We start from the raw sequence: 20,448 nt of genomic DNA, 5'->3' as shown, positions 1-20,448 counted from the left end.
CCACAGCTCATGGGTGATGTGAGCGGAGCACGAGGTGCTGGGCTGGGACCCTCCAAGGCACAGCAAGCACCGTTTTCATTCCATTCCCATCCCTGTTTCCATTCCATTCCCATCCCTGCTCCCGGTGTGGCTATGGCACCTTGTGTTTTGTTGGCTGCCTTTTGTCCCCGTGCCGCTGCGTCCGCCCTTCCCCCAGCAGCATGAAAAAGAAGAAAAGTCCCATTCAATCCTTTGGGAATATCCGTGAGAGGCTGCGTATTTACGCTTCCTGGCCACCTCCCCGCCATCTCCTTGGAGCCCGGCTCTCCCTTTCAGTGCACACAAAGGACTGCCTGGGCTGGAACCTGGCCACGCTCCCTTAGCTCCGCACGCACCGCGCTGCCGTCGGGGCTCGGGGCTCCGTCCTGGACCCCACATCTCACGGGGTGCAGGGCACAGGGAGCACCGCGCTCAGGACCCACTGCCCGCACCCTCATTTCCTGCCCCAGAGCAGGACACGCTTCTTAGGACGCCGCGTCCCGGCCGCTCTCACATCGGCTGTTATTCTTTAATCCCTTTCCCAGCCGGGCGTGCAGCCTGGCAGCCGTACAATTCCTTTCCTCCTCTGGCCGCCCGCCAGCCCCAGCTCCCGGGGGCGCTCCCCCCGCCCCACCGCCGTCCCTCTGCCGATCCCCGGCCCGAAGGGGCGATACCGCCCGCCCTCTCCTCCAAGCCCGGCTCCATCGCACGAGCAGGTGCCGCGACAGAGGGGTCTCGGCAGGCTCCCACCCCCGCTGAGTCACCGCCTGCCCCGGGGGTGGGGTGGGAGCGGAGGCGGGGCGGGGGAGTGCCGAGCCGAGCCGAGCCGAGCCGGGCACAGAGCTCCGTCGAACCGAGCAGCGCCGAGCGGCGTCGGGACGGCGCGCCCCGCCCGACCCCGGCACAGGTGGCCGGGTACAGGGAGCGGCGGCGGGGGTGCGGAGGTGAGGCCGGGGCTGCGCGATGCCTGGGGAGCGGGGGGATGCTGCGGGCTCTGCCCTGGGATTCGGCCCCCGGCAGCGGGCGCGGGGCGGGAGTTGCGTGCCTATTGCTTTGTGGCTCAGCGCAAGGTGTAACGCCTCTGTCCGTGCAGGGAATGGGGCTCCCCGGGGTCTTCCTGCACGCAGCCTCCGTCCCTACGGGCTCTTCTCCCTTTTCCTCTCTAAATCGGGCTCCGTACCCGCAGCCGGGCTGGATTCCAGGGCCGTGGAGCCGCCTCGCGGGGCAGCTGCTTGCGGCTGCTGCCTCGGCACAGCTGAGCCCTGCCAAGGCCGCACCGCTCTGCCGTGCCGTGCCGTGCCGTGCCGTGCCGTGCCATTCTGTGCTGTTCCACGCCATGCCACGCCACGCCACGCCACGCCATGCCATGCCGTTCTGTGCCATGCTGTGCCGTTCCATTCTACACCATTCCACTCCATGCCGCTCCATTCCGTGCCTTTCCACCCCGTTCCATTCCATGCCGTGGCACCCAACGCGTGTGGCTCCCCAACCCGGGAGTCCAAGAGCACACCCGACTCCGTTCAGGCTCGGAGCAGCCGACGTGTCTCGACAGAGTGCTCTCCCACCCCGATGCCCGCCGGGGGATTCCTCCTGCAGCCGTGCGCCTGCTGCTGCCGGTCCCGGCACGCTGCTCCCGGTGCTCCACAAGGGATGGGGCACAGAGCAGCAGTGGGAAAACAGAATGAAATCTCCTGGAATAACCCCCTGGCAGCATGGCTGCGGGCAGGGCTGCCTGCCAAGGTGGATTTCACGGTCTGGTGGGTGCAGAAGCCTGCTACCACCAGCAGGGAGCCAGGGGGGCTTTGCGATGCTTGGATTTGGGGCACAAACCAGGCTTTGGGCAATCCCATCTGCACGGTGCCGCCCCGCGGTGGGTTCGCCGCTCCCATGGGAATGAAGCCCCGACCCTATAAACGCCACATAGTTGGTCACCATCCAGCTCTTAATCCCGCAGCCCGCCCCTGGTGCTATTCGTAGAGCAACAGGTTCACAAACAACTGCACACTGCTGGGACACGGCACCCTGGGGCTGAGCACTGTGCACCTTTCTGGGGTCACCCACGGGTGTTGCAGGGACGTGGTGGAGCTGCTGTGTGCCAGCTGGCCGGTGCCGAGCCGCCAACTCCTTTCCCATCAGCTTGCAGACAGCTGGGCCTTGGCAGGGAGCGGGGCTCTGCTATGCAGCGCTGGTACCCAGCTCTGCAGCAGGGAGCTGAGAAGCTTTGGTGAGGCGGGGAGCAGCCCTCATCACACATCGGAGTGTGCCTCGCATTGCATTCACCCCTTTTTTTCTTGTGGTTGAGAAACTGGAAATCCCACCCTTCACACCAGCACTGCCCCTCCTGCATTGGTCGATTTGGGTTCTGAGAATGCTCGCTGCGTTTTGGGGCTGTGGTGACCCATGGCCCCATGTGTTCTCATGGGCTCTGCAGCCGTCCTGGTGGCCGAGGGCGCATGCCTGACGCCCGCTGGTGACGGGAAGGGGCTGACATGCCGACACCATGAGCAATGTGTGGGCTGCCCACGGGCTGCAGGCCAAGGACAAGGGCGCATTGTGAAGGCAGACCCGCTCCCCGTGCATGGCTCCGCTCCAGGCCATGTCTCTGTGCCTCAGTTTCCCCACCCACCCCTCAAACCGGTGACAGGCTGTGGGCAAAGAGCTGTGCCCCCCATTAGCATCTCTGTAGTGCTAAGGAGCCTGAAAGCAAAGCCAACAAAAGTCTCCTCATCAACACGTTTCCAGTGTTTGTTGGAGACATGAGCGCATCTTTCCTTCTTGGCGAAAACATCGTGCAAAGCCCACCTGCCATCCCCGTCTCGATCGAATGCCTGGTGCCCAGTCACCCAGAGCAGGAAGGTTTCTCACCGGGCTCTTGTTTTTTCCAGCTTTAGAGGTCACAGTGTTATTCCTCGGCTTCCCTTTCCGATGAGCGCATTCATTTAATGGTGCTGAGAGAACACAGCGTAATGTCCCCATGCCAGGGGCTGAGCCTTTGGGGAAAAGTGCACCCTGGGCCGACAGGAGGCTGCTCCAAACCCCCCCCACCTCCAATGTGGGACAGAATGGCAGCTTTTCTATACGTTCCTGAGGAGCTTTTGGGCTTAGGGTTGGGGAAAGCCTTCCTGTCCCCTTGCTGTGGCTGTCAAAGAGGGATTCCTGGGAATGGGGGCATCGCTACCTGGGTACCCCAATGCTCCTTGTCCCTGCTGCCCCCAGGTACGTGGGGGTGGCAGTGCTCTGCCCCCCGGATGGGGAGGAGAACAGGCAGTGCCTTTTGTGGGTTGTGTCAGTTTTCTCCCCTCCTGGGAGATTTTCTCTCGCCATTGTTCAGCTCAGGAAGCAGCAATCAGGCGGGTTGGGCGAGCGGGGGAAACATCACTGCTCACCTCCACTGGGTCCTGGTTGGGCTTTCGGTTTCTGGTTCTGGTTGGGCTCAGGAAGGGCTCAAAGGGACGATCCCTTCTAAACCGTGCCCGTGCCATATGAACACCGGGGACCTCAGTGGGACCCTTGTGCCCACGGCAGCGTGCTGAGCTACAGCAGGACTTCAAGCCACAGAAGAGCCTTTCTTTTTACTTTTTATCATACTCACGCACCCAGGACGCCGTCACCATACCTCTCGTGTTCAGCATCACGGCAGCGGTCAGAGCCTCAGCCATGCAGCATAGATTTGTGGCCAGCGCTGCCTGCGGGAACCCCCCTGCACAAATGTTGCTGCAGCTCTGCTTTGCACAGCAGCTGCTATCTGCATACCTGGCCGGCTTCGTGTCCCGGTGCAGCCCTCACTGGTGCAGTCCTGGCTACTGCGGGGGGCTGGGGGAGCTCTTACAAAAAGTGGTCCCAGCAACGTGGGAAATGCACACAGCGGAGGCATGGTGGGGATGGGGGGGAGGTGGCAGCGGGGGGCAGAGTCCCTCTGTGGTGTGTGACATGATCAGCCCCTTGCTGTAAGCACCAGTGAGAATAACTCTAGGCTCGGGGAGTTAGGAAACTGCTGTTTCCTTCTGTTCTTATCACCTGCCGAAAGAAGACAAGGCAGGAACCAAGATATGAGGCAGTGGGTAGGAGGGAGCCCCCCGGCTCCTGCATCCCTCCCCACCCTATGGGGCCATCAGGGTGCCTATTCCTCCTGGTGGTGGTGGCACCCAGAGCTGACTGTGCCCCCAGCTGCTGTCCCACCTTGGCTCCCCATCCCCTGACATCGTGCCTCTTTTCTTTGTGACCCTGCAGGCTCTGTTTGCTCCTAGGAGGCAGAACCCAGGCTGAGAGCCAGCCACTATGAAAGTCCTCCTCCTGCTGCTTCTCCCCCCGCTGCAAGGTAGGCAGCACCCTGCCACGTCTTGGCAGCCCCAAAACACAACGATTGATGGCACTGGTGGGTGAAAACGGTGAAACACCTCCTGGGTTTGGGTCTCCAAAGTGGGAACCTGGAGAAAGGAGCGGCTCTCCATCCATCTGCAGAGCTCTGCCTGTCAGTGGGGAGGAAAGGAGCCCGGCACCCTGCTGAACCCTACGCTGTGACTGTGGGCAGGGTGGGCTTGGGGTGGCGGTGGCTGTCCCCATGCTGAGCAGCATCTCTCTGTCCTTATGCAATGCAGGGGTGGGGGCGAGCGGCCGCCAGGAGGATTTCCGCTTCTGCGGTGACAGGAACCAGACCAAGAACAGCTCGGTCATCTACGAGCACAGCTCTGCCAACATCTCCATCGAGAACACGGCCCAGGCGCTGGTGATAAAAAGTCCCTTTTTGACAGACAGGACAAACTCTTCCTACCAGTACAGCCTGCCAACCACCTTGGGCAGGTATCGCTTCTGCATCTACTGGTTCAAGGCCAACAGGACCCTCTGGTTGGCATATGGGAAGAAGAGCTTCTTCCTGGGCCATGAGCCAGCTGATGGCGTCACGCAGCTGATGGGCTTGGAGAAGACCAGGGCCTCCATCTTCAATGTGTCCTATGTCTTCAAGGGCCAGAAGAACACCTCCCTTGAGAGTGCATCTCAATATCTTTTCCCTGGTAAAGGCAATTCGGTGTTATTTCAATGAGATAAGGGTTAATTCCATCCCCAGTGCTGGTCCCGGTGCTGTGCTGTAGTGTGATGGTATCAGGACCATGGGAAGGGGCGATGGAAGGGGCAACTGGCTCAAGCAGCCCATGGCATCCAAGGGCAAGCAGCTCCCCAAAGATGAAGAAAGAGATTTCCAAAAGTGCTTCAGCCCAATAAAATCCCAGGAAGCTCTGCAAGGAGCACCAAGCTGCAGGCACCTGGAGGAGCCCCGTGGTTGGGATCTCTGTAGGGTCACACCAAAGCCCTTTGCTTGGGGTCACGCCAGGGCTGCGGGCAGGGGGAAGCTGGTGCTGCCAGTGGTCCTGATGCCGTCCTCTGTTTGTGCCACCAGTCCCTCCAGAGATGATGCCTGTTTGGAAGCAGGATGTGGAGGATGAGCTTGCTGCCCTGGATGGCCTCCTCGCACGGGTGCCATCTGCGGGCTCCAAGGCGCAGCGCTCTCTTCGGCAGTGAGTGTGGGGCTGGGTGATCACAGGGCATTCACTGAGCCATGCCCAATTGCTGTACTGGCCCCAGTCACTGTGTTTCTAATCCTATTTTCTACAGCAAACTCGGGGCCTTGGAGAGGACGCTGGCACAAGTGGAGCTTGGAGGACAGAACCAGACCTTTGGGAAGGCCGCCCTGCGTGCGACTGTGCTGAGCATCAGCCCCACACAGGCTCCTCGCCACCTGGCCTTTGCTTCCCCAAAAGAGGTGGGTCCATGTTACCCTGGGGCTAAGCACCCCACTCATTCCCATTGCCCCTGAAGGGCTCAAAGCAATGCGCCAGCATCCACCCAAGCTCCATCCCAGTGGGTCTGTCCTTGCAGGAGAGCAGAGAGGTGCAGGGGTTTGCTGTGGACCTGCCAAGAAGCCTATTTGTGATGGCAAAGAAGAAGGAGGAGGAGGTGGTGGAGCACAGGGTGCTCCTGGTGGACATCAACAGCCAAGCCATGTTCCAGGTAATGCCCACACCATGTGGCAAGATGGGTGTCCCTGCATCCGTCCCTGCTTCAGAGATGTTAGGTGCTCCAAAGATTAACTGCAGCACAAAGGAGAGGCACAGGACCTCCCCTCTGGGACCTCTCCCTTCCTGTTGTGTGACCACTTCCTTCTGCAGGATGAGAACAGCAGCCACATCCTGGGTGACAAGGTGGTTGGCATCTCCCTGGTGAACACGGTGGTGGCCAACCTCTCCGAGCCAGTGGTTCTCACTTTCTTCCACAACCGGCTGCCGGTAGGTGGGGAAAGAACCTCATTACACCCAATCCCTCCAGGAATAGAGAGTGAGGGCAAGGAGGCTGTTAGATTGAAGAGTGATCGCCACCCAGTGGGTCCATGTCCTTCCTTGGTCTTTCTGTGGCATCTTCTGGGGCTTCACCACACAATCTCCAGGACTGGGAACACTGTCTAGCAGTTTCTCTGCTCATTCATTCAGCTGATCAAAGCTGAACCCCTTGTTTAAAGATGGGGCCTGGGGAGTCTCTACCTGAAGCCCACACAGGCCTTCTGTCCCCTGCAGCCATCTCACCTCCTGCCCAATGTTGCCCCTACCAAACCTCATTCCCAGGCTGTGAGCCCTGCACAGCACCCGAGCATCTGTGGTTTTGTCATTTCAGAGGAATGTGACCCCACGGTGTGTCTTCTGGAGGGAGGATGGCACCGGTGAGTGTATCTCTGTTTGGGTGTGGAGTGCAGATGATGTCCCTGTTCCTTCAGCTAGGTACCAAGGATGTGCTGTTCTGCACCTCCCTGCCTTGTTCCAGCTCCATGAACCCTCCCCATGATGGGAGGATCCCAATCTCTGTCCTCCCCACTGCTATGGACGCTTTGGAAGCTCCAAAATCCCAAAGCTGCTGTTCCTGCTGCTCTCTCTTTCTCTTGCAGCCAGCTCTGGGAAGTGGGACAGCTATGGTTGCACGACAGTGGAGGGGGACACACGGACAGACTGCAGATGCAACCACCTCACCTACTTTGCCGTGCTGATGGTGGGTACCACCTTCCCTCAGCTCTCTCCATCCTTCCCACTGTTCCCTCACTGTTTCTCATTCCTCTTTCTCCCCAGGTATCATCTCCAGAGATCTCCTACCTACACAGGGACTCCCTGAGCATCATCACGTACATAGGCTGCCTCATCTCAGCTTTGGCATCCATCTCCACCATCTTTTTTCTCTACTTCAGGTATGGGTTGGGTGTTCTCTTCCCACTGGGTGGCACAGCTAGAAGCACAGTGAAGGAGCCAGGTTGGAAGAAAGTAGAGTGCTCCTTTCCAGAAACCATTGCCTTGGCCAGGTTTCCTGCAGGGTGCTCAAAAACACCTGCAGTTTTCAATGACTGGGGAAATTCAGCTTGGTGATTGTCACGGATCTGGCAAACAGGAGCCAGCGTGACACCGCAGGGTGTTTTGGGGCACTGAGGATGCTGGCCAGGTGTGGTGCTGAGTTCTCTTCCCCTCGGTTCTCCAGGAGCAAGCAGCGAGACCAGATCACAAGCATGCACATCCACATGAACCTGCTGGGTGCCATCTTCCTCCTGGACTTCACCTTCCTCATCTCGGAGCACTTGGCTTCCAGCAGCAGTCAGGCGGCCTGCAGAGCCGGGGGGCTTTTCCTGCACTTCTCCCTCCTCAGCTGCCTCACCTGGATGGGCATCGAGGGCTACAATCTCTACCGGCTTGTGATCGAAGTCTTCAACGCCTACCATGACCACTTCCTCCTCAAGCTCTGCCTGGTGGGCTGGGGTGAGGACTGTGGAGGCAGAGACCCCCGAGGGGCAGGGCAGTGGGGTGACCAGGCACATGGATTCTGCTCCTGAGTCTTCTCCACCGTATGTGGTGCTTGGATAGAGATGGAGACGTGTTGGAAGAGGTGTCTGAGAGCAGAGGGGCTGTCCGTACAGATGGGCTTGGGGCAGGAGATGTTCACACATCCTTGCTTTGCTTTGGAAAGGAGGGTATGGTAGGGCAATATTGTGATCTTTGGTGGCCTAAAATTGCAATGCCCTGTGAGATCCCCATGTGGGTCTGTGCATCACAAGCCTGCTCCTCAGCCAGGGCTTGCACCAGGGGTCCTCATTGCACGCTCCATCCTCGGTTCACCCCAAGGAGAGGAGGTTCTTCAAACACCATACAAGGAAAAAGGGGAAGGAGTTCTTCCAGAAGGTCTATGGGTCAGAGTTGAGGGTGGCTGCTTCATTCTGTTCTTGACACACAGGACTTCCCTTCTTTTGTGTGATGTTGATCTTCCTGGCTAATTGGACCAACTACGGCCCCTTCTACATTCCCGTCTATGAATCTGTTGGTGGAAGGTCCACCAATGCAACCATGTAAGTCAAAGGAAGCTGGTCTTAAAGTCATCTGGTTGAGCCTCCTCCACATCCTATAGGTTTTCCTTAGCCCACAGACTGTGCCTTACCCGGGGCTTTGCAGGGTGGGATCCCCACTGCGTGTTTTACTGCGTGCTCCCCCCAAACGCTCTGCCTTGTGCCCCCATGGGATGACACAGCATAACCCTCTGCCTTTCTCCTCCCTCTAGATGCTGGCTCACGAGCCCCCTGATCCATAACGTGGTGAACCTGGGATTCTTCAGCGTGGTGTTCCTCTTCAACTTGGTCATGCTGGGGGCCATGGTCCGGGAGATCCTCCGGCAGAACAAGAAAGGTCACAAGCTCAAGCATGTGCTAGCCCTCTTTGGGCTGAGCATCCTTCTGGGCATTCCATGGGCACTGGTGTTCTTCTCCTTCACCTCCGGTGTTTTCCGCCTCGTCTCCCTCTACATCTTCACCATCGTCAACTCACTCCAAGGTGATCCTGGGGCACTGGGCTCCTCCAAAGGGCATGAGCTGCCCTGGGGCTCTGGGTGGGATAGGTCAGGCAGTGGGTGGGTATGAGAGGATCTGGCCCACTGGCAGACCAGTGCCTCACTCTCAGCTGCTGATGGTCCCTCAGAGGGATTCACCCACCTTTTCTCCCTCCTCTCCCAGGTTTTCTCATCTTTCTCTGGTACTGGACCATGGTGCTGCAGGCGAAAAAGTCTTCTGACTTCCAGTGCAGCTCTGACAGCGTGAAGCTACAGCCCAACAGCAGCCAGAGCCACCCCGGCTGAGCCCCGTGCTGGCCGTGCCGTGGGGCTGCCTGGCAGAGGGTGGTCGCTTCGCTACTGCACCCGCTGGGAGTTCAGGGACCCACGGCGGGGACCCTCAGCCCCTCGCCTCCGCTGGCCCCATATTCCCCATCACTGCATCCCCCCGAGTATCTGGGTGTCCCCATCCCTGCCTGCCTGCTCCTCCTGCAGGGACGGGGCTGGCTCCCGGGGCAGGGCAGAGGGATGCATAGGGCTGCGGCATGGGGCAGGGACAGGGCCCTCTGTGCTTCCCGATGTCCCTTCCACTGCCCCAAGGCCAGCAGGTGGGAAAGACCCCGTCTCCAGCCCTTGCTTGTGGCCACCGATAGGGCCCTTCCCAGGTGAAGACAGAATAACAGCCACGGGGACACCCTCTAGCAGCTGAAATAATCTATTTTTGTTATTTTGTTGAATGTTTCTCTATTTTTGTATGGTGTAAACGTTGAATGATTGCGCTCGCACGTCAGACCTGTGCCCATTAAAGTCATACCCACTCTGAGTGTGTCTCCTCGGGGTCTCTGCTGCTGGTGAGCTGTCCTTTGGGGTCCCTCCTTTGGTCATGCCCATGGGTGGCACAGGCTTAGCTGACAGTGAAACACTCCAACGTATGCCTTGCTGTTCGTTGGCACAGTAGGGTTGGGCAGGATGGGGTGAGATGGGAAGGAAAAACAAAAGCCTGGAGGTTGTTGGGGAGGCGAAGCAGCTCCGACCGCTAATCGTGGTTGGCATCAAGCTGAAGGCAGGAGTTTACATGGCAACCCACAGGAAGGGGGTTGCAGAAAGGAAATGAGGACACTGCGGTTGCCTCAGGAGAAGCTGTGAGCCCCTGGGGAGCCTGCAGAAGAGCAGGGCTGTGGGACGGGAGACCCTGGACGGAGCATGGAGCTCGCACACCTGAGCACGGTGGTTCTGCTCTTGTTGTTCCCTGGTGAGTGCCGGCTGGGTGGGATGGGGCTGGGCGGCACTGGGACAGCCAGGAGGGGCTGGGGGATGTCTATGTGCTCGCTTCGAGCTGGCACCCATTTCCCCTATTAGAGTGAGGGCTGACACTGGGTTCTTCCCCCTGCAAGGCACCGTGCCAGGCCAGGACAGCTGTGATGGTGAGACCCCAGCCCACCCACACCCCATCTGCCTCCATGCCACCGCCGGGCCCTGACTGCTGCCTCCCACAGCGCTGTCTCGTGGGGACAAGACCAAGCAGTGCTGCAACATGGCGGTGGAGCTGGAGGAACATGGTGAGGGCCGTAGTCTGACCCTGGAGCTGCCCCACCAGTGCATGGAGCTGCGTCACTCAGGCCAGCCTGCCTGCCGCTGCCTGCGGGCACGCTGGCTCAGGTAGTGGGGCAGTGCTGCAGGGTGCTACAGGGGCATGGCAATGCCTTGGGCTGTGCCCCATGGAGCTGTGGGGTGCTATGGGGCCATGGCAATGCCTTGGGCTGTGCCCCATGGAGCTGTGGGGTGCTATGGGTCCATGGCAATGCCTTGGGCTGTGCCTCATGGAGCTGCGGGGTGTTACGGGGCCATGGCAATGCCTTCATCTGTGCCCCATAGAGCTGTGGGGTGCTATGGGGCCATGGCAATGCCTTGGGCTGTGCCCCATAGAGCTGCGGGGTGCTATGGGGCCATGGCAATGCCTTGGGCTGTGCCCCATAGAGCTGTGGGGTGCTACAGGGCCATGGCAATGCCTTGGGCTGTGCCCCATGGAGCTGCCCACCCTGCAGAATGGTGCAGTTTGCAGAACAGAACAGCACAGCCGGCCTGCGGGCGCTGCACCTGAACGTCAGCAGAGCCATGGCCCAAGGCCTGCTCCTCGCATTCTCCCCTGCTGAGGTGAGGGCCCCACATGTGCTTTCATGTCCTCCACACTGGGCTTGTGGCAGCCCTGCTTGGCAGAACCCACACGGGCAATGCTGAGCTTGTGCCTGCTCAGGGCCCCGCAGTGATCAGCTCAGCAGAGGAGGGGACAGCAGGCACCATCCGGCTCCCCGGCGGGGCGTTCCCATCCCCGAGCAGCCAGGCAGTGCGCGTGGTGGTGACTGTGCTCAACATCCAGCAGCTCGCCATGTTCCAGGTACGAGCTCCCATTTCAGCCACTGGGATATGGGAGACGCTTGTCGGCTCGGCTCAGCCGGCACCGCTCCGTGCAGGAGGACAACCAGATGGGAAAGGTCCTGGACGACACCGTGGTGGGCATCGTGGTGGGGAATGGGGACGTCTCGGAGCTGCAGGACCCCGTGCAGCTCACCTTTGCCTACCAGCAGTTGCCACATGTAAGGCATGCCCTCCCCTCCCCATGCCTCCTGGTGAGGTGCAGGTTCACACTACGTCCCTGTTTGCAGAATGTCACCCCGCTGTGTGTTTTCTGGGAGCCCAGCAAAGGTACGAGGCTCAGCAGGGCTTGGTGGGGCTGTGGGCAGGCTGCCTACCATGCTCCTGGCTGCCACCCTGCCATCAACAAGCATTGCAGCCCCCCAGCCTATGCTCTGTGAGGCAGGATGCGGGTTTGGGCTGGCACCCACCGCTGTGGCCCTGTGCTGGTTGTAGGGCAGGCAGGAGGCTGGAGCAGCCACGGATGTGTCACACAGCCCAAGGACAAGGAGACAGTCTGCACTTGTGACCACCTCTCCTTCTTCACCCTCCTCCTGGTGACAACCCCTCTCCTTACAGCTCCCACTCTTACCCCTGCTCAGGCCCTCACGTGTTACTGCTGGGTGCACAGGAACAGTTGTATTTGCTTCCAGGCGAGCCCAATCCTTCCCTAACATCAACCCCAGCCCCATCTTTGTGTCCCCGAGGGCAGGAGCAGATCAGTGGAGGATGGGGAGGGTGGAAAGAGCTCTATTGTGGCAGCAGTGAAACTTGAGGTCTGTTCTCTCCCCACCCCAAGAACAAGCACATCCCCTCAGAGCCACCACCACCACCACTTCTGCACTCCCTGGGGAACTTGGGGACAGACCTGTGGGTTCTGGGCTTGTAGAGGTCCCTGCAGCACTCTGTTGGGGGCATCCCCCCTTGGCTCCGTGGCTTGGGCAGCAACAGCCAGCTTTTCCAGGCTGGTTTGGACCCATCTGACCACTCATGCTTGGCAGAACCCATCCCTGGACGGGTCTACGGCACAGACGTTGGTGGCTGTGGCCAATGCTGGTTGTGGTGTGGCTGTGGCTTTCTCCATCTTCACTTTTGCCTTCTACATCTTCTTAAGGTGGGGTGTGCAAGCAGCTCCCCTGACCCTGAATGGGTTTGGGGAGGAATGTGGAGCAACCCCAGGCCTCGGGGAAGGGGTGCCCCTCTCCTCTTCCACTTGTCAGTGCCTGCTGTCACCCTCCCCAGTATGTGGGTCCCTCCTCCACCCTTTCTGCTCCCTCCAGGTGCAGTTACAAACAGTTCAGGTCTGAGGACACCCTCCGCATCAACCTGGGGCTGCACATGAACCTGGTCAGCAGCCTGCTCCTGCTCAACCTGGCTTTCCTGCTCAGCAGTGGGCTCTCCAGCAGAGCACCTCTGGGGCTGTGCAGTGCCCTGGGGGGGCTCACCCACTACTGCCTGCTCTGCTGCTTCACCTGGATGGCACTGGAGGGCTGTCACCTCTATCTCCTCTTTGTCAAGGTCCTTGGCACCTACATACACCACTACCTGCTGAAGCTGTGCATTGTCGGATGGGGTGAGCACAGGCTGCTGGGGAGTGAGGGAGCCTGTGGGTTACAGCCAGAGGGAACTGGGCTTTGCGGTGTTATGGGTGCCTGCAGAGACAGAGAACTCTGACCTCCCCCATGCTGCTCTCTCTCGTTCTTCCAGGCTTCCCTGTTCTGGTGGTGGGGGTGGCAGGAGCCATTGGCAGCTATGGAAAACACAGCATTGGGACAGTGGACAACCAGACCATAATCGACCTGTGTGTGGCACACGCCTGCAGGATTTGGGTGGCCCTTTAGCCATGGGGAGGGGTTCCCATAGATGTATGGGGAGCAGAGCTACTGGAAGCATTGCAGTTGTTTCTTTTCAGGTGCTGGATCAATTCTGAGCACCTCCTCGTCCACTACATCACAAACTGCGGCTACTTCGGCCTCATCTTCCTCTTCAACACCATCATCTTCGGGGTGGTGGCCTGGAAGAACTGCCACCTGTGGAGGAGCGGGGTGATGCAGGGGCACTGCAAGGCCTGGAAGGTGGTCCTGGCAGCGATGGGTCTCTTCTGCCTGCTTGGGGCCACCTGGGCACTGTCCTTCCTCAGCTATGGCAGCTCTTCCATGCCCATGCTCGTCCTTGCTGCTATCCTCAACTCCCTCCAAGGTCAGGGCCGGCTCCCAGGGTCTGGCTGGGAAGGGGTGGGAGGCAGGAGAAGCATGGCAGTGGTGGACAATGAATCCCAAGGCACAGTCATGCCCTTCCCTTCAGCAGGGAGAAGAGGGACCTGCCATGGAGCTCAGCCACTGATGCTGAGCCCTGGAGAGGCACTTGGAGGAGCCTCTCTCTCTGCTGCTGCTGCTGCCATGGTCTTCTTCCTTCCCCTGCAGGTGTTTTCATCTTCGTCTGGCTGGTTGTCCTCTACTACCCAAGGGCAGAGGAGACCAGCAGCTCCCTCTCCCACATCGTGAGGAATGACAAAACCATGGCTGTGTCACAGGGATAGCTGCTGGGCCTTCCCTCTCTGCCTGCCAGCTCCCGGTCCAAAGCACATGGCTTCCTGTGAGAGCAAGGCCTGCATGGGCAGCTGGGCACCCTGGCTGACCAGCGTGGCCCCTGCTCTCACCCACACCTCATTTTACTCTTTAGGGGGTGTGATCTGCCCTGGCTGCCCTTTGGCTCCTGGGGGCCAGCTTGGTCCAAGGAGCTCCAGTCACATCCCTCCCTTCTGCATGCCCTCAGAAGTCTCATTCCCCAGTGCCTCCTGCTGGAGCCTGCAAGCCATCTGCATTCAGCCTACAGCCTTACCCCAGCACAAGAGAGGGAACTGGGCACTGGATCAGCCTGGAGATGCACAGCCAGCTGCACCCTGAGCTACACCATCCCCTCCACACCGTATGTGCATGCACACACATCAGCTCAGCCTCTCACAGAGAGCTGTTGTATTGGCCAATCTATGCCTATGTTTTAGCATTAAAACTCTGCTAGCTAGCTAAGCATTATGGATTTCACTTTTGATGGTGACAAGTGAACAATATTTATAGGTTTCTCCACTTAGATGTACTGGTGAACCAAAATCTTTCTAGCAATTCACTGTCATGCAGGGGGAAGACATCTGTGTGGACACATGTATGTACACACACTTGTACATACAGAGCAGTCCTTTCACTGCTAATGCTATGCCATCTGTGGTTCCATGCTGTGTAATCAATGAATATACAGATGTTGTAATTAAGAAATATACAGGAAAGGTAGGCTAGACAGGTTATCACACTAACAAAGAAGGGATGGAAAGCTTACCTTTGTCCTTAGGCTCACTAAGAAGACTCCAAGAGGAGCGATCTCCACAAAAGATCCTTCCCCACTGGCAGTCAGCTCTTAAATGGGGTCTAGGAGAGGTGGAGCCAGGTTCCACCCCTTCCAGTAGCACAGAATTGCCTTCACCTGTGCTCCCAGAGCTGACTCAGTGCTCACCTCATGTGGTCAATCAGAGGCTCAGCAATTCCCATGCAAAGCCCTCATCTGGTGGGCACAGAGCTCCATCTCCCCACCTCCTTCCAAAACCAACCACCTGCCCAGCGTAAGAAGGACAAGAAGGACTTCAGTTTGCTCTCTGGAAGCTCTATGCTATGCCTGCAGGCAGGCCCTGCTACAGCTGGGTCGCTGGGTCTTGCAGAGCCCAACAGCTGAGCCCTGTCCCATGAGAGGGTACTGGACCCCATGAGGCATCCCACCTCACCACCCCAGAGCAGCCCTTTCTGCTCAGCTCTCCTTGGTACTTGTTTCACCATGGGCCAGGAGGGCATGGGAACGTTCAAAAGATGCCCAGTGAACAGAAACACTCTGATGTGACTCATCCTTTGAGCAACATTTGAATTTCCTTCCTCTAAACCTCTGTAAAGACACAGAGAAGAGCCTCTCTGCCACTGCCACATTTATTTGAAACTGGCTATTTTCTACACCGTGCATCTTCTCACACTGACAGCTGCAGCAGCCACAGTGAGCACACCAAGAACACACAGCAGGATGAAGATCCCAGGGAGCCACAGGCTGGGTCCAACAAAGAGAAGAAAGGTTGGTTACTGGTCTGGGTCCCCCAAGCTGGCCCCGATGCTCCCCAGAGTGGCATACGTACCCTTCAGCTCCTTTTGGTCAGCCCTGGGATGATGGCTCTCCGCTCTCAGGGAAGGAGCAGCCAGCAGGTGGATGGGTCCATAGGAGACAATTTTATTGTAGTCATCTGCCAGCTCCCGCTTGCTCCTCCAGAGAGTGGGACATTGCTGTTAACAGAATAAAAGGAAGGGAAGAGAGCAGGGAAGAAGCCCTCCTGTGGGGTCAGTGCCTGCCAGGGGGACAGGCTACCCTGGTGTTCTGCCCCAGCAGAGGCACAGCTGTGGTGCAGCCTAGGAGAATGGCTAGCCCCAGAACATGGGACAGGAGCTGGTTAACAAAGGAACCTTAACCTGCTTGTCCCCAAGTCACTCCTAAGAACTGACCTTGGCACAGGGCTCAGGGCCGTCAGGGAGACACAGCCGGACACGGCAGTGCAGGAACACCTTGGGGTACCCGACAAACTGAAACATCTGGAAGCTGAACTTGGCTGTGGTGCTCTCTCCAATGGCATTCAAGTACGTCACTGTCTCATCATGGGGACACCTGGGACGAAATAGCACAGTCAGCAGGCAAAAAAAAAAGGACACCCCAGTTTGGGACAGCCACAGCAAGGAGACCAGGAATGCTCACCCCTGCTCAATGAGCTCATGTCGCACATCCTGGTAGGGGTCTGAGCTCGGCGTGGCCCAGCAGTCCTCCACACTCAGCAGGAAGTACCGGAGCTGGTGCTGCCCTTCTATCTTCAGCATGGCATACAGCGTGTCAGTGATGGGCACGGCCGCAGTCGGCAGTCGGTAGGGCTCCAGGTAGGATGCAGTCTTGTACAGCCTCATGCTGACGTTGAAGTGCCCTTCTCTGACCATGAACTGCACCAGCCTGTGAGGAGAGAAGAGAGCTTGTGAACTGCCACGTCAGGTCAGCAGGGCTGGCACAGGCTCTTCGTGTTCGCTGAGCCCAGATCCCATATGGAGTTGGCCCAACTAGTCATGGAGGTGGGAGAAAGGCAGATTACACGTGCCCCTACCCAAGGCCCAAACCTTATTCTGAAAAACTACCACGGGACCCTCTTGGGGAAGAGAAAGAGAAGCACTGTGATGTGATACTGCTCTCAGAGCTCTTTGGTGGCTCCCCAGGGCCTTTACAGATCATCTCATCAAAGGCATCTATTTTTCCACAAGCTTGAATACACCATCTCAGCAGCAAGGTGAAGAGAGACCACTCACTTGTCGACAGGGATGAGGGCAAATGGCACCTTCACCACCTGCTCATAGGCATAGACGCAGGAAAAATGCACCTCCAGCTGAAAGCTCCTGGAGATCACACCCCTGTGTGCTTCCCTCGCTGTCTCAATGATGTTGGAGTATGACACATGGGAGCTGTTTTGCTGGAATGACAAAGAAACCATACCTAAGCTCATGTACAGAGTACAGCACAGTCTAATGAATTAAGTGATGTACTGACTATAGGCAGGTCTGCAGAGCTCAGAGGATCCTGCCAGAAAGCTGAAGGCTCTTATCCTAAAGAGCACACTGAGACTTCCATGCTCCGCTGCACAAGATAAGATGTGCTGCCAGCAGTGGTTTGGTGGAGGCAGAAGAGCTTTCTAACAGCCCCCAGGGAAGCCTCCCAAGGGGAAAGAGAGCTTCACAGTGCCAGACAAAAAAGGAAAAGACTCCAGGGCTGTCCCCATTCAGCATATTTCTTCTCACTTGGCTTCAGAGCTATTCAGCACAGGCTCCGTGCTGGATGCTCACCTGAATTATTGATCCACAGGCAGTGTGGTTTTCACCTGTGAGAGTGGCTGCAAAAAACAGCTCACCCTCCTCTTCCCTTTCTGAAACCTTGCATGCCTGGTTCTTCAAGTGGACAAGTTCCCGGGGGATTTTCAGCAGTTCAAACACCTCCTTCCTCACCATCATCTTCATGTGCTCTTCCTCACAGGCCAACTTCAGGACCACATCTGGGGGAAAAAGCCATCTGCAATAGCAATAAGGAAGATGCCTGAAGGAGCCCTAAGTCAGCTATGGGATGACACAGTCCTATCGAGCTCAACAGACCCTCATCCCAACCTCATGGAAGGCTGCTGGTAGGGGTCTTCAGAGACACCGGGGGAAAGCAAAAGACAAACCTTTGGAAATGAGCTGAATTTAATGAGGATCTGACATTTACTGCTAATTGCCTAAGCCTGCACAAGTCTGCAACTGCTGCTACTTTGAATGGACACAGTCGTCAAGCTAAGACATCACAGGCAGACATCACAGGTCTGGCTCCCTCTGGGGGAGGACTGTCTATAGAATTCTGCAGTCCGCCAAGGGAACCAGGCAGGAACACCACCCTGCCCATCACCTTTCCCTTTGGTGCCTGTGGGCAACCTGAGCTTGCCAGCACCCCAGGCTGTACCTTGGCAGAACGCCCCTGTGAAGCCAGGTTTGCAGCTGCAGATGGGTCTGTCCTCTATCACCTGGCAGCCCCCATGGTGCTGGCATGGGTTGGGCATGCAGGCGTCTGAGCTCCTCTTGGCACGCAGGGCAAACCTTCCTGTCGAGCTGTGAGGGTTTGCCAGCTCACCTGCAGGGAAGGCAATGCAAGCAAGCTGAAATGCAGCAGGAACATCTAACCTTCGAGAGAATGAGAGCAAGCTCACCCCACTGCTCGCAAGGGCTGAAGAGGCTCTGACCTCTCCTTTCCATTTCCCCATCTATAACTGCACAGGGCAGCATACAAGGAGACTCACTCTTGTTGCCTTCGCAGCCAGCCAGGCGCAGGGCAGAGAACAGCAGCAAATATGTCACAGCCCCTTCCTGTAAGAACAATCAGGCTCTGGGTAATGCAGGTTTTCAGCAGGTCCTCATTGCAGAGGTGTTGGCAATTACTCAGAGCCAGCCCTCAAACATGGGTACAATAATTTCTATATTGTATTTCCTCCAAAAACTGTAGGTTCAATGGTATGAAGTAATTTCCTATCCCAAAGGGCCAAAACAGCAATCCTCTCAGCCCAGGCTCCCATAAGTGAAAAGGAATTTCTCTCTAACCTTTCTAATCATAGTTCTAATGTGAAGATTTAGGTCTTATGAAGCCGTGCTTGCCTTTCCAGTAACCCACATCCACAACAGGAGACAATGGGATTAAAAGAAAAGAATCAAACCTTGAACATAACTAAAATTTATGTCATGAAGACACAGATAAAGTCAACCTCCGAGCCTGGGTCAGATAACATGTTTCCTTAGAGAAATTAATGACGTGGTGCAGGATAAGCCCAGGACCCTTATCAGAACTGTGGATATGAGTCACCTGGGGCTGCTGGCTGCATATGTCCCCACAGCAGGGCAATGCCAAAGACAAAAGCTTTGGACTGCCACACTCTGGTCTAGCAGCAAATTGTTTATTCCCTCAGCCCTACCCTGAGCATCTGCAACCAGAAATCTGGGCAAGGAGGATGCAAAGCCCTGGGGATGTAGAGCCCCATCTGCAATGTGGGGCATGGCCCCAAAGCACGGTCCTCTAGCTTCAGTGGAAACCTGGCTCCTGCTGCTGCCAGAACTATGCTGACAGCAAGTGCAGGGCTGTTCCCAACTTGGCACAACTGCCTTGGGCAGCTCTGCAAACCTTCTCTCAGATGTGCCACCCATGGCTGCAGCAGCCTCAACAAAAAGCTCCTAGCTGCTCTCATCGTGCCCACCAGCCCAAGGACTGCATACATCCTCAACACAAAGCTTCCACCTCTCTTATCCTACTCACCATTGCCAGACCAATCCACACTTGCCCACCCGCAGCCAGCTGGGTCCTTCTCGTGCTCCCAGCTGCCTGCCTTATATCACCTCCCAGCAGCTCATTGCTCCCCCACGCAGACACGCTGCCTCTGCGATTGCACAAGAGCCAGCAGCAGACGGGGAGCAAACAGCTCTCCGAAAATGCGTCCTCCAGCATGGCCCTTCTGATTAGCTCAGGGCTGGTGAACGCTGACCCAAATCACAGCCCTGATGGGACTCCAACCAGGAGCAGCGTCTGCAATATCCCTCTGTCTGCACCATCCCCTGCTTCCTGGGGTTTTAGGCATCCACCTGCTGTTGTGGCACCTGCTTCGCCTCAGCAGGAACAGCAGATACCATAGTGGTACATGCAGAGGCCAACAACTGTGCACTCAGTACACATGGTTTCCCTTCCACACACGAACACACATGATTTCCCATCCACACACACGTGCTCTGGTTTTTAGTGACTTCTGAAATCCCAGATCTGGTGAGAGATGCTATGACAGACACGGGGATAAGGGCTTGGTCCTGCCACACGTTGTGAAATGATTATGACAGTGATCACTCACAGTGATGCTACTTGATACGCTGTGTAAACTGCTTGTTACAGAAAGCGCGGAATGATTTAAAACATCTGACTGCGGTTTGCCTGCATGCCCAGCACTGTTCATGGCACACCTCACTGCCCCTGTGTGCCCCCTGTGAGCAGGGCAGGCTTGTCCTAACACAGAGAAAACGCAGAAATGAAGCAGTGCTTAGCAGCTGCTTAGTTCTTCTGTCTGAAGAACCACCACTTAAAAAAAACAAGCCTCCTGTTACACTCAAAAGCAGTGGAACCCATGAGTTTAGAGGCAGTCCTGCAGCCTGGAGTGGGCAGAGGAGGCCCAGGCCCAGACCCAGGCCCAGACCCACAGCTCCCAGCCCATTTGCTCTGGGGCTGCTGAGGCAACTGCTGCAGCCAGGCTGTGTATGGAAGTGTTGAAGTGAGTGGTGAGCAAAACTGGGGCAGCCGAGGGGGCTGTGGAACCCGGGGGGCAGCTCAGGGCCTACCGCCTCCATAGGGCGGGGGAGGCCCAGGGCTGGGCCGTGGGGGAGGCCGCAGGCCGCGCCAAGGCTGCTGGGTGCGTGGACGTTGCCATGGTGACCAGGCCCGGCGGCGAGGCTTTGGCAGACGACAGAGGTGCGGGGCTGGAAGGGCTGTGGGGCTGAAGGGACCGGAGGGATCCTTGCAGGATGGCAGAGGCTGGGTGCGGTGCTGGGCCCTGGAATTCCCCCACTT

General features: G+C 57.6%; 3 protein-coding genes across 4 annotated transcripts; 2 read left to right on the top strand and 1 right to left on the bottom strand.

The window, feature by feature from the left end:
• Positions 1-724: 724 nt before the first annotated feature.
• Positions 725-9,682, top strand: ADGRG1 (adhesion G protein-coupled receptor G1). The gene is made up of 14 exons (XM_048958814.1): positions 725-962; positions 4,249-4,336; positions 4,617-5,030; positions 5,414-5,531; positions 5,629-5,776; positions 5,893-6,024; positions 6,183-6,299; positions 6,682-6,727; positions 6,950-7,050; positions 7,128-7,243; positions 7,528-7,802; positions 8,275-8,386; positions 8,596-8,864; positions 9,044-9,682. The coding sequence occupies exons 2-14, from the start codon at positions 4,297-4,299 to the stop codon at positions 9,163-9,165; spliced, it is 2,010 nt and encodes a 669-aa protein (XP_048814771.1). The 5' UTR covers positions 725-962; positions 4,249-4,296; the 3' UTR covers positions 9,166-9,682.
• A 550-nt stretch (positions 9,683-10,232) lies between these two features.
• ADGRG3 (adhesion G protein-coupled receptor G3) lies at positions 10,233-13,810 on the top strand. Its single transcript, XM_048959053.1, has 12 exons — positions 10,233-10,283; positions 10,356-10,518; positions 10,905-11,013; positions 11,114-11,254; positions 11,331-11,453; positions 11,523-11,562; positions 11,728-11,828; positions 12,273-12,385; positions 12,552-12,844; positions 12,979-13,072; positions 13,184-13,551; positions 13,695-13,810. Exons 2-12 carry the CDS (start codon positions 10,394-10,396, stop codon positions 13,808-13,810), a joined length of 1,623 nt encoding a protein of 540 aa, XP_048815010.1. The 5' UTR covers positions 10,233-10,283; positions 10,356-10,393.
• Positions 13,811-15,253: 1,443 nt separating this feature from the next.
• Positions 15,254-19,246, bottom strand: LOC125699309 (pancreatic secretory granule membrane major glycoprotein GP2-like). Of its 2 annotated transcripts, none has more exons than XM_048958730.1 (9): positions 19,156-19,246; positions 18,152-18,218; positions 17,818-17,985; positions 17,172-17,377; positions 16,641-16,801; positions 16,048-16,293; positions 15,801-15,960; positions 15,440-15,584; positions 15,254-15,354 (listed from the first exon to the last, which is right to left on the bottom strand). In XM_048958730.1, exons 1-9 carry the CDS (start codon positions 19,156-19,158, stop codon positions 15,278-15,280), a joined length of 1,233 nt encoding a protein of 410 aa, XP_048814687.1. In that variant the 5' UTR covers positions 19,159-19,246; the 3' UTR covers positions 15,254-15,277. The 2 variants fall into 2 exon arrangements, with proteins under 2 accessions (XP_048814687.1, XP_048814688.1); XM_048958731.1 differs by having other exon boundaries at positions 15,261-15,362; positions 15,441-15,584.
• Positions 19,247-20,448: the final 1,202 nt, after the last annotated feature.

The sequence above is a fragment of the Lagopus muta genome, chromosome 12, assembly GCF_023343835.1.
Source record: "Lagopus muta isolate bLagMut1 chromosome 12, bLagMut1 primary, whole genome shotgun sequence".
Lineage (NCBI taxonomy): Eukaryota > Metazoa > Chordata > Aves > Galliformes > Phasianidae > Lagopus > Lagopus muta.
Note: the sequence above shows the minus strand (reverse complement) of the source record. Positions and strands in the feature narration are given on the sequence as shown.

Bases quoted from the DNA above. Each gene is read 5' to 3' on its own strand.
- ADGRG1 (XM_048958814.1), top strand. From the start codon at position 4,297: ATGAAAGTCCTCCTCCTGCTGCTTCTCCCCCCGCTGCAAG. The intron at 7,244-7,527 runs GTATGGGTTGGG...TCGGTTCTCCAG, and splicing joins ATCTTTTTTCTCTACTTCAG to GAGCAAGCAGCGAGACCAGA. The intron at 7,803-8,274 runs GTGAGGACTGTG...CTTGACACACAG, and splicing joins GCTCTGCCTGGTGGGCTGGG to GACTTCCCTTCTTTTGTGTG.
- ADGRG3 (XM_048959053.1), top strand. From the start codon at position 10,394: ATGGCGGTGGAGCTGGAGGAACATGGTGAGGGCCGTAGTCTGACCCTG. The intron at 11,829-12,272 runs GTGACAACCCCT...CATGCTTGGCAG, and splicing joins CCTTCTTCACCCTCCTCCTG to AACCCATCCCTGGACGGGTC. The intron at 12,386-12,551 runs GTGGGGTGTGCA...TGCTCCCTCCAG, and splicing joins GCCTTCTACATCTTCTTAAG to GTGCAGTTACAAACAGTTCA.
- LOC125699309 (XM_048958731.1), bottom strand. The intron at 15,585-15,800 runs GTCAGTTCTTAG...TTCTGTTAACAG, and splicing joins GCCCTGAGCCCTGTGCCAAG to CAATGTCCCACTCTCTGGAG. The intron at 15,363-15,440 runs GGTACGTATGCC...CTTCTCTTTGTT, and splicing joins CTGACCAAAAGGAGCTGAAG to GGACCCAGCCTGTGGCTCCC.